The sequence below is a fragment of the Nannospalax galili genome, unplaced genomic scaffold (genome assembly GCF_000622305.1).
Source record: "Nannospalax galili isolate Female #2095 unplaced genomic scaffold, S.galili_v1.0 scaffold934, whole genome shotgun sequence".
NCBI lineage: Eukaryota > Metazoa > Chordata > Mammalia > Rodentia > Spalacidae > Nannospalax > Nannospalax galili.
Genome location: NW_008334762.1, coordinates 312,781 through 324,673, shown reverse-complemented (window position 1 = coordinate 324,673; position 11,893 = coordinate 312,781). Strand labels below are relative to the sequence as shown.

The 11,893-nt window shown below is 40.1% G+C and overlaps 1 protein-coding gene across 1 annotated transcript in view; it reads right to left on the bottom strand.

Moving 5' to 3' along the window:
• Nucleotides 1-1,041: 1,041 nt before the first annotated feature.
• The window catches only part of Atp6v0d2 (ATPase H+ transporting V0 subunit d2), a 51,382-nt gene continuing 40,530 nt past the window's right edge, over nt 1,042-11,893 (bottom strand). Inside the window, exons 6-8 of the mRNA XM_008829458.3 lie at nt 4,920-5,096; nt 3,770-3,844; nt 1,042-1,777 (exon numbers count right to left, since the gene is read on the bottom strand). Of these exons, the coding sequence (XP_008827680.1) occupies nt 1,616-1,777; nt 3,770-3,844; nt 4,920-5,096 (414 nt within the window). The 3' untranslated portion in view covers nt 1,042-1,615. The remainder of the gene's footprint in view (nt 1,778-3,769; nt 3,845-4,919; nt 5,097-11,893) is intronic.

Genomic DNA, 11,893 nt, shown 5'->3' with positions numbered 1-11,893 from the left:
TTCATCCTTTCAATTCTTTTTCTCTAGAACCACTCCTGGTACCACAATCTGTATTAGTCAGGGTTCTCCAAAGAAACAGAACTGGTAGAATTAATATATATGTATAGAGATTTATCAGCTTTGCTCACAGGATAGAGTCTGAGTAGTCCAACAATGGCTGCGCCACACTGGAGAGGCTGAGAATCCGTAGTTACTCAGTCCGCGAGGCTGGGTGGCTCAGTAGTCACAATCTGGAGCAGAAGGTCTGACAAATTCCAAAGGATCAGCTAGTCTTCAGTTTACAGCAGCAAGATGAACTCATCAGTGAGAGAGAAAGCAAGCAGCAAGAAACCAGGTGTTCTCCTCTGCCTTGGCCTTTTATATGGGCTGCCATCAGAAGGTAACATCCACATTTAGTGTGAGTCTTCCAGCTTCAGATGATCCAGTCAAGAAGATCTCTTTCATTTCACTTAATCCCAGAGCCAGTCAAGTTGACACCCAGGATTAGCCATCACAGGACATATGCCATGACATTCATGCAGAGGTCAGAGGCCAACTTGTGGGAGTTGATCCTCTCTTTCCACCATGTGGGTTCCAGGGATGGAACTCAGATGGTTTGGTTTGGTGGCAAGAGCTCTTACACACTGAACCATCTTGCCAGTCCCTTGTGTTTAATTTTTATAGCATAGCAGATATGAATTTTATTTTTAAAAACACTCTATTAAAAAAAGGACTGAAGGCCAGGCATGGTGGCACACGCCTTTCTTTAGTTTCAGCACTTGGGAGGCAGAGGCAGGTGGATTTCTGTGAGATGGCACCAGCCTGGTCTCAGTAGCTAGCTCCAGGCAAGCTGCTGCTACAGGGAGACCCTGTCTCAAAAAGACCAAAAAGAAAAAGACCGGAATAATGTTTTATTTTTTCTTTTTCTGAGTATCCTCATGCACCTAGTCTTTTTGAAGTATCCATACTATACAAACCGAATCTGTGATTTTTGCTTCTGAAGGAATGAATTACAATAGTGGGACTATTTTCTTCTTGAATAAAGTATGACAGAACCACAAGAAAGTTATATATTTATTTATTTAAAGAAGGTTGTGTGAATCTAAATTCTTAACAAATTTAGCACTTCTTACATCTAGGGAACTGTGTAGCTTTCTCAAGCTTACCTATCTAAGTGTCCTGGGGGAAAAACAGAAATAGTTCTCATCACATATGGTTCATGTTGGCTACACACAGCTTTGAATTTTTGTGAATGTAGGGAAGGAGTTAAGAACTAAAGTGGACAGTCAGTATTTGAGCCTGTGGAGAAGAAAGGAAAAGGAAGAAGAAATACCTCTTCCTGTCTGATTTTTAACGTGACTAAGTGAGAGTAGGAGTCCTGTGGGGACTGCACTTAATGCGTGAGGTCAGTGGGCAATGAGGCGTGAGTGTGGAAAAAGAGTTGAGGCTTCAGAACACAGAGAAATGCTTTGTTTCAGGTTTCATGGGCTGTGCTTCCAGTGGTCCTGAAATTCACGAAAAGGAGCTGCAGCTTACTTCTGTGTAATTTAGGTAATGTGACACAATTCCTTTTCTTTTTCTAAGTAACTTCCTATTAACATGTATAATTTTCTGCATTTGAGGCCTCCTCCTTGGCCTACAAAATTGGGATGTAACTGTTGATTTTAGTTCGATGTCTCTGTGAGATACATTCTGCTATCCACACGATATTTCTCATTTCTTGCTCTTTCAGCTTTACGTATGCATAAAACACACCATAGTGGAATTGCCTGTTAAATGCCAGCACGTTCATTTGTACCTGAGGAAGGAAAAAAAAGACATGGACCAATGGCTTGTTTGGAACATTTATGAAGTAATAACAAGCTAGAGATGAGCTTCTGCTTGCATAGTGCTTATTTGTACTTAAGCAGTGTCCAAACTGGACCCATATTGGGAAACAAAGTCAATCCAGTAAATCTTAAAGAGAGTATCACTTAGATAATTGTACATAGTGTTAGTTTAAAAAGTAAGTTTAGGGGCTGGAGAGACAGCTTAACAATTAAGAGCACTGGCTGCTTTTGAAGAGGACTTAGGTTCAATTCCCAGCACCGTCTGTAACTCCAGTTACAGGGGGATCCAGCACCCTCTTCTGATGTCTGAGGGTACTGCATGACATGGGTGCACTTACATACATGCAGGCAATACACTCATGCACATAAAATAAAAATAATGAAATATTGTTTTTAAGTAAGTTTATAGACTCACAAAGTAAATTTCAAATCTTATGATTGCAAGACAAAAGATGTGTTTGGTGTGTGTTTAACTTTGCAGTATTATTTGTCAGGCTTTTAGCTAGTGGGCTTGTCTCATTTCAATAAACTATTCCTTCTTGTCAAGGACTTTTATGTGTGTGTATATGTGTGTATGAGTGTATATGTGTGTGTGTCTGTCTATCTGTTTGTGGATCTGTCATGTCTGTTGCATGTAAGCAGGTGTCCATAAAAAGCCAGAAGAGGGCATCAGATGTCCAGAAGCTTGAGTTACAAGTGGTTATGAATCATGTCATGTGGGTGCTGGGAACTAAACTCGGGCCTTCTCGAACAGCAGGAAGAGCTCTTAAACACTGAGCCTCCTCTCCAGCGGCTTAAAAAAAATTTCAAAAGTGTTCAGGGCTGTTTAACTCTCGGGGCAATGTGACACTCTTCTGCAAGTTAGACCGAGTAGCATTACGAGCTTCTTTGTAAGTGTTTTGCAGCTACATTCTACAGCTGCATTGTTTCATTCTGCAAAAGTTAAGAGAGCAAAAGAAAATTTAAAAAATGAAACTAGAATAAAATTGGAAATAGATCCCTCACTCTCTTCTTTCTTGATATTTAGGATGGACAAAAGCAGGAGAGGTACCAAGTCCCTCACACTGCTCTGAAAATCCCAAGCAAAGCAGTCAGGAAGCAGAGGCTGCCTGTTCTGGGGAATAGACACTGATTTTTCCTGCCAAGCACAGCGTCCTTGACGTCCTCCATTGTGGCACTGGTAAACAGTGGGTTTTAAATATCTCTAATACGTTGGACTGTTTGCCCTGTTTTCACTTCTTTCTGTGAAAGTGAGCTGTGGGAAGACGTCCAGTGCCGGGCGATAGGAAGTTTCCCAACCTTCTTTCTGGAGCCATTCTAACCCTAAAGTTTGGTTCTTTACGAATCCCAATCAGATTGAGATAGAGAGGCCAATGATTTCAGAGAAATGGACATACTAGAAGAAAAAAGAAATCTCTAGATTTGGGGAAATGAACTTGATTAGGAAAAATAAAGAAGCTTCTTTGTTAAACAACACAATAGCTGAGGAATGGACTATAATAAAATTAAGTAATCTTCTGCCTTTTATTAGAGAAAGAGAATAAGTTAGACCCTGGAATTCCATAATTCCTTAGGGTTATAGTTGTGCCTGCATATTAAAACTATGGATAAACCCTTCCTGGAGGTGACCTGTATTAGACAGTGAGAGCAACCTACCTGAGAGGAGCCTGTATGTGTGAGGACACCCTGGCTTTGCTTCTGTGGTTAACTAACCATGAAAAAAACCATGTTCCTTTGAGAGCCTCCTATGAGCACATTTGTCTGCACAGGACAATTTCACATGAAACATCATATGTGGGCCGCAGGACGCCAATACTCCAGGAAGTAACTAATGGACAACATTCACTGACAAGCATTGGTTGTTATGATGAACTACAAAAACACAATCCAACTAAGAAAATACTTAAAAGCCACAACAACAACAAGCATCTAAAGCAGCAGCATCTCTGCTTCCACTGTACCTCATGTTCATAGAAGACATCCTCCAAAGTCTTTCCCCGACTGCTGCCTACAGCCTCAAACAGTGGCTTGTAAATCTGAAAAACAAAGAAATTAAATATAAAGGAATTTTCATTTCATCCAAATGTAGATGAAATAGTGTACATTTTTCCCCTGAAAATTTGTACCAGAAGGCCTAATTACTATTAGTAGAGTCTTTGACTTCCTGCCTGAAAAAAGTCCAAATAATAAAAGGATAAATGATGAAATTCTAACTTATAGGCTTAGTCAGGGCTGTATACATGAGGCAAAAGTCACTCTGTTTTCAGTATACATTGTTAGAGATGATTTTCACAAACAAATGCTTTGGGCTCAGTGAACTCTTTAGTTTGATCAGCATAGGTTCATGGGTTCTTTGAGATGACAACTGACAAAACATGTAATTTTAAGTGTGGAAGGAGTGGAAACTGGGAAAGCTCAAATTTTACTATGTTGAAGAGTCACAGGCAATTACAGATAAGATGCTAAGAAGGTTTATGCATACTGTTTGCTGACTTTTTCCTGGAAGGTTTCAGAAACCTACAGGAAAACTCAAGTGTCTTTCTAGAACTGGGAAGAACAAGTCTGAGGAAGTGGAATCTGGGGCGAAGAAGAACAACCATGAGCTGAGGCTCTTCTGGCTGTCTGGAGCAGTGGAGGGAAAGCAAATAAGCAGTTTTTTTGTCTCCCAGTTTCTGCCGCTCAGCAAAGGCAATGGGAAAATCCACATACCTACCCATATAGATATTCTCCCCTGACCTTGCTTCCCCACTGGGTACTTGAAAGGATAATGGGGTCAGGCTGTTTTATAAAACTTTGACATGAACTTGTACTTTCAGAATCTTGCCCCAATGTATGGGGGAACTTGCTTTATCAAGCACTTCAAGAAAGTGCTCAGATAACCAGTCCTAGGAGATTTAAGCAAGGACTTTGTTGGCAGGAGTCTTAGAAGACACCAGCTTGGACTGGAAATGTGAAGTGTTTCTCTGGGAGACATAATTACAGCAAGAGCCACTGCTTGCTGCCATATGGACAGAACTTCTTTGAATAAGATGTCTAAATTGATGCGTGAGCTTCTAAAGGGCCTGTGATGAAATAACACAAGGCGCTCAGCACACTGATGGAAGCACTTACTCCGTAATTATCTGCTACTCTCTTCATCTGGTCAAAGTCTTCAGCTTGAGCTAACAAGCGCAGGCCCTCAGGATAGAGTTTGCCGCAGGTCGGGAAGAGGGTCTCCCGGTCTTCTTTGCTCAGTTCAGTGCCAAACGAGTTAAGAGTGATGATTAAAGCACGTCTGTCAGCCTCAAACTGAATTTGCAAGACATAAAACCAGTGAAATCTAATCATCTATTATACTAAATGCTATAAACAGAATTTCATTTCTGAAGTGATCTACTTTCCATGTCTAATTATAATGTAGGCATGTGTTATTAATGAATGTCCCTTTAGCCTCTCTTGGAAGGGAGTAATTTGTTTGCATCCTGTGATGGCCTATGTCTCTTAAAGCCCTACCAAGCTTTATTTCTCAGGCACCCTGCCCTGAGTTACTCATACGTCGCTGTCAAGCAGGTTACCAGAGTCTTAAATGTGTCTGCCATAAAAATGGGAAAAATGTCATCTATTGTCCATCCAGGTGTAGAATAAGGTAACGCAAATAAAAGTGTCTACCAGGGTGTTTCAATGACAACAACAACAACAACAAAGTGAATGTCTATATGTTAATATCCCTTCCTGTTTCTGTCACTGTTGTTGACACTCACTGTTTGCAATGCTAAAGATCCAACCCAGGGTCTCATGCGTGTCATTCATGCTTTACCGTCGAGCCACATCCCTAGTGTGTGTGTGTGTGTGTGTGTGTGTGTATGAACTTTATGCTATGTACCATTTATATTTTCATAGTTTTGAGTTTCTTTATTAATGATATAGTATATATAACTCTAAGAATCAAGTAGCTTGAGATGATTTACCTTCCTTGCAAGGCCTGACTATGAGCCTCAAGTATGTCAGTATATACTTATGACCTATCTTCTCTGTGCTGAACATCAGTAGGCCCCTGAGCTCCTATTCCATCAATCCTGTTTTCTATAATCAGTCTTTCTTGACATTTCTTTCCTATTTCTTTGCTTTCCATATTTCTGTTTCTTGGTTTTCCTCCTACCCACAGTGACCAGTCATCTTGGTCTATTTTTTTCTCTGATATTTAATTAATGTGTCCAGTTAATGTTGCTTATATGCACATGGGTGTGGGATCGCAGGGCACAGGAACTTCTTTACCAGTGCCATACTCCTAAAGAAAAGTGACTGTTCCTCAGCCATCAGACAACTGCAAGCTCCTCGCCTGGAGGTGAGCCTCAGGAACCACTCCCTAATCCACACTGGAATTTTTAAGTGACTTGATCTTCTGCACATCTTGTATAGGTAACCACAGATGCTGTGGGTTCATGTGTGCAGTAACTGTGTTGTATTCAGAGGACAGCATTTCACAACACTCCTCCAAGTCCTCTGGGTCTTACATTCTTTCTGTCCCCTCCCCACTCCCTCAAAGCCCTCTCTCTGCTCATCCTGAGTATTGGCCACTGGGCTCAGAAACTGTTCTGTAGGTGCCATGTCATTTTGAACTCTGTGCCTGTATTTTCCTACTTGCTACACTCTTAACTCTTAGAAGGATCTTGTCTTTTTTTGCTCATCATGCATTTATGGGATAGTCATTGCCTGTCTCATAGGACTATGTTAACTATTTATTGAATCTAACAAAGCACTCTGATTTCATCGCTTTTTATTTTCTCCAATATTCTTTGCAATGGGAAGTTCATTAACAATGCAGAATCTCAGGTACCTACTGAACTAGACTCTGCCTTTTAACAAGATTTCAAGTCTATTCACAGGCACATGAAAGCTGAGAAAGAATTGGTCTCTGCTGTCCTTCATTCTTATTATCCAGTCACAAAGTCAGGCTTGCAACAGCCTACTGGAACTCTTTTGTTAGAACAGGTGTTTCTTATCAGGAGTGTGAGCGTTCCTGCTGGTATTTTTGATTGCTCTCCTGGAAATCACGGGTAGATCAGAAGCAGAGAGTGGCTTTATTTGGATGCCAAGGCAGTTTTATTCTGGCTAGTGAATATAACCAGTCCTGTCAATAATTTTAGACCTTCTAAGCATAAGAGAAGAAACAAAAGAGAAGTATTTCACAATAATAAGAATCCTTGAGTAAAACTTAGGACAGGATGAGCAACAATGGAGGTAATTGTCTCATATGCTCTATTATTCTCTTTCTAGTTCTAAGATGTCAGAATTTTAAGGAGGAAAATATGGCAGGGTTGGAGCACTGCAGACATCAAGACAACAGAGGCTGTGCAGACGAGGTTGCCCATGAGGGATCACCTGGCATTTGGAAAACAGACAGGCTTTCAACACTGAGGGAAGCAATTGGAAAAGTGAGTAGACAGGTAGCTGGAGGGAAACCAGGAAGAACTTACTAGGCTATGAAGAACAGGAAGAACATACTAGGAAGAACATACTAGGCTACAAAAAGAGTGACGCTAGGTTGTTGGAACAATCCACACCTTTGCCAATGCCTCGTCCTTGCTATTCCTTTGTTCCTTAGCTTGGAAGCACATGCTCCATTCTGTAAGTCTGCAGGTTGAAATGCTACCTACACTAGAGGGGTCCCATCAGAAGTTGTTTTTTTAATACTAAGCCCTTCTATTTCCTCTCTAATTGGATATGATTTCTTTTGAACTCTTTTTATACTTCCATCTATTCTTTTAGTCTGAAGCCTCTTTGCATGAGTGTATATCCTCTAGTAAAAATAACTATAATTTTTTTTTTGTCTTTTTGAGACAGGGTCTCCCTGTATCCCCAGCTGTCCTGGAACTCACTACATAGACCAGGCTGGCCTCGAACTCACAAAGATCCGCCTGCCTCTGCCTCCCAAGTGCTGGGATTAAGGGCATGTGCCACCACGCCCGGCAAAAATAACTATAATTTTAAGATGAAAAAACCCTGTTCTTTGGTCACCCCTAAGCAGTTTGACATAGCATCAAATTATAGGAGACTCTTCTCCTCCATCCCCTTCCTCTTTCCTCCCTTCCCTCCCCTTCCTCTTTCATCTCTCCTTACCCTTCAGCTCACTCTCTTCTCCTCCTGCTTTGTAGGGATAAGGGTTAAATCCAGGGACTTGGGGCATGTTAGACAAGAACTCTCCCACTGAACTACATTCCCGACCCTTTAATGTTCTCCTACTATCACAAGGTTTTTGAAGTCTCTCACCAAATGAGATTCAAGGACATATATTGGAATTTTAGTAATTATAGTGCTCTATCGTTATAGAAATAAAAGATTAATTATATAATTTAAAATTTATATAAAACTGACAAATATCATCTGATCATACTGTTAGAAAAGTGATTGTTTGCCATGCATAGCTGATATGGCTATACAAGTACAGAAAGAGAGTTGAATGGAATTTTATTTTAATGTAATTTCAAAAAATTCTATTTCAATCTGACAGTATACTAAAAGGGTAGGAGAGAGAACACCCAGAAGACTGAGTATGTAGTAGTTTGACCAAGTTCTTCAACTGATAAGCATGTTTCTAATACTTTGCTGACTTTTTAAAACACCACTGAGGATTACAAGGGCTTAATTATTACATATTTTTTTTATTTTTATAGCCTACACAGTAGGATCTTGCTTGTGAATTGATACTGATTTTTTATTTTAATTTTGGGTCTTTTTGAGACAAGGTCTCCCTGTAGCCCCAGCCGGCCTGGAACTCACTATGTAGATCAGGCTGACCTTGAACTCACAGAGATCCACCTGCCTCTGCCTCCCAAGTGGTGGGATTAAAGGTTGCACCGCCATGTCTGGTGGTACTGACTTTTTATACAAAAGAACTGTGACTGGTGAATTTTGTGAAGAAGCTTATGGCATAGTTGATAAGTGAATAGGAACTGCAGCCAAGCTGCCTGGGTTCAAATTCTGACACTGCCACTTACTAGTAGTTTGCTGCCAGGCAAGCAACCAGCTAGTTCTGTGCCTAAGTTGCCCCTTCTGAGAAACAGGTTATAAAATATCCATCTTGTGCAGTTTACAAAGTCCAGGTAAACTCATGTATATGAATCACTCGAGATGGAATCCAGCATGTAGCAAATGTTAGCTTTTTGGATTTTCTTTTTGAAGCACTGAAGGTTGAATTCAGGGCCTCGTGTATGTTAGGTAAGGGCTCTGCTATTGGCTACATTCCCCAGCACAATTGTATCTATTAAGAGTGTCATTATATACCATTTACATGGTTTTAAGTTTTAGAAAAATTATTTAATAACCACATGATTAGAAGAAGCATTTCATTACAGCTTTAACATATTCAATAACAATTTGCAGAGCAATGATACATCTCTTTCAAAAGTGGCTGTAAATTTTTAGGTTCACAGTTGAATTAATACACTTATACAATACTGAGCTCAGTATAAACCCTATAAGACACAAAATTTTATGAGGTTTTAACCTTTAAAAAAGATCTCCATTTCATTTTGAAATATACTGTTTCCTACAGAAAGACTCATTTTTAATGTTACAATCACTTAGATGTTTGCACATGCATCTCTAATCTCTATGTATCTGATTGTTACTAGTCACAGTCGGTTACACTCAGATCCATGGCACCTGAGTATGGATATGAAGTCATCAGGCAGATTTCAATGGTAATATTTATCACCTCTACTAATTAATATGAAGTAAAATTTTATGCTTCTTTCTCAAATATAACTCATTTTTAAAATTTGTTGATTTTTGTGTGTGTGTATCATACAGAACATCCCAAACAATCTTATTCATCTTTATAATCACATCCCAAATATCACCCTCCCATAGCCTCCTGCCTCCCACATACTGGAGCCCATATAATCTGTCAACCCTGTTACTGTCCACTGTGTTGTTGGCCCTCTAGCCGTTCCCCAGTGCTTGTGCATCTGCTGAATCTAGTCAGCCTATCTAGAGGTCCATGTTTTAGGAAGATCAGCTGTTGCTCATCTAGCAGCAACCAGTTGTCAATATTCCTTTAGATGAGATTGGAGTCTGCTGTTCATTTTCCCAGTTCTCTGCTGGGTTACTGTCTGGGGGTCTCTTGGGCCACCCTGGCCAACAACTCAAAGGAAGATATCTCTTGTCTAGCATTGTTATGCAGCCTTTAGCTATACACATGGACTCTTAAAAAATTATATTGACCCCTGTAATCATTGGTTATACATTTCTTTTGGGTGTTTAAGACCATACAGTTGGCCCAGATAAGCCAATTTATTTTAACTCTTAAGGCCGTTTAAGGATCTGTTCCTCAGGGGTCACATGGGCTTGGAAGGAGCTGCTGGCTCCTTTCTTTTACCAGTTCCATCTATGTGAAGATAAGTTTAAGGTCCTACTCGACTATGGGTGGCTTCACTTGGAGGCACGGAGGAAATGTTTCCTCCGTGTTGACCCTCCTCTTTGTAGACTGGACACTGGTTTAAGTCCATTTGATGGGTTCTCCATGGTCTCCTTCATCAAGAGGACAGGTGACTCACCACAGTTACAGGACATTTTGGGAGATGTTCATAGCCTCCTGGAACTCAGTTGAACTAGGAGGGCAAGGGGCAAAAACTGTCCTTTGTGTCCCTCTGACCAAATTAGTATAGACCTCAAAGTATAGCTATTAAACATCCAAGAAGGTTAATTCCACCAGTCTGGCACTTTTAATTATCATGTGCAATGTAAATAAAGCTTGGGCAAAGACCAAACGTTCTCAGATAAACCTTGCCTAGACATATATTATATTCCCTGATCTAGCTGTATGTATAATTTGTCAGTAGGTTGTTGGACTAATATGGTTCCATCTGGTTTTTTAAAACTAGCTAGGCATTATTTATCTCTCGCATTGTCTAACCCTTCCACCATGGTTTCCCCCAGTTAAGGTGCCCCCATTTTCCCCTTTCTCCCTTAATAATCCCCTTCTTCTATGGTCCCACCTCTCTTGAGCTCCTTCTTTCCCTTATCCCCTAGGTTCCTTGTATAACCTTCCCTCCCCACCATTAAAGTAACCCTATTTTTATCCATATCTCCCTTATTAATGCCTATTATGTACTGTTCTTCTCTTTTAGATTCTTTCTTTTCCTTTACCTCCCTGGTTCCTTTTCATTATCCTGGTTCCTGTAATTATGTCTAGATACATACTCACTTATCAAGATTTGGTACTAGGATCCACATATGAGGGAGAACACATATTGTCTTTTTTTCTGAGTCTATGTTACTTCACTTAGTATAACAATTTCTAGTTCCAGCCATTTACCTGCAAATTTCATGATTTCATCTTTTTTAACTGCTGAGTAAAACTCCATTGTATAAATGAACCACATTTTCATTATCCACTCATCAATTGAGGGACACCTAGGTTGCTTCCATCTCTTAGCTATTGTGAAAAGATCAGCAACAAACATGGATGTACAAGTGTCTCTGCAATAGGATGAGTTCTTTGGGTATTTGCCAAGGAGTGGTATAACTGGGTCAAATGGTAGGTTCATTTGTAGTTTTTTAAGAGTTTTCCACATTGACTAGGGGTTGAACCAGTTTGCAGCCCCAGCAGCAGTGGATGAGTGTTCCGCTTTCCCCACATCCTCTCCAACATTTGGTATCATTTGTTCTCTTGATCTTAGCCAGTCTGACTGGGGTAAGATGAAATCTTTAAGTGGTTTTATTTTGCATTTCCCTAATTACTAATGATGTTGAACACCTTTTAAGATGCTTCTTAGCCATCATTATTTCTTCTTTTGAGAACTCTCTGTTCAGCTCCTTAGCCCATCTTTTACTTGGGTTACTTCCCGTCTTGATTCTTCGTTTTTTGAGTTCGTTGTATATTCTGGATGTTAAACTTCTGTCAGATGTCTCCACTGGTGAAGATTTTCTCCCATTCTGTGGGTTTTCTCTTCACTTCCTTGGTTGCTTCTTTTGATATACAAAAGCTTTTCATTTTAATGAGGTCCCATTTGTTGATTCTTGACCTTATTTCTTGAGCAATTGATGTCCAGTTCAGAAAATCCTTTCCTACGCCTGTATCTTGTAGGTTTTTTCCCAGTGTT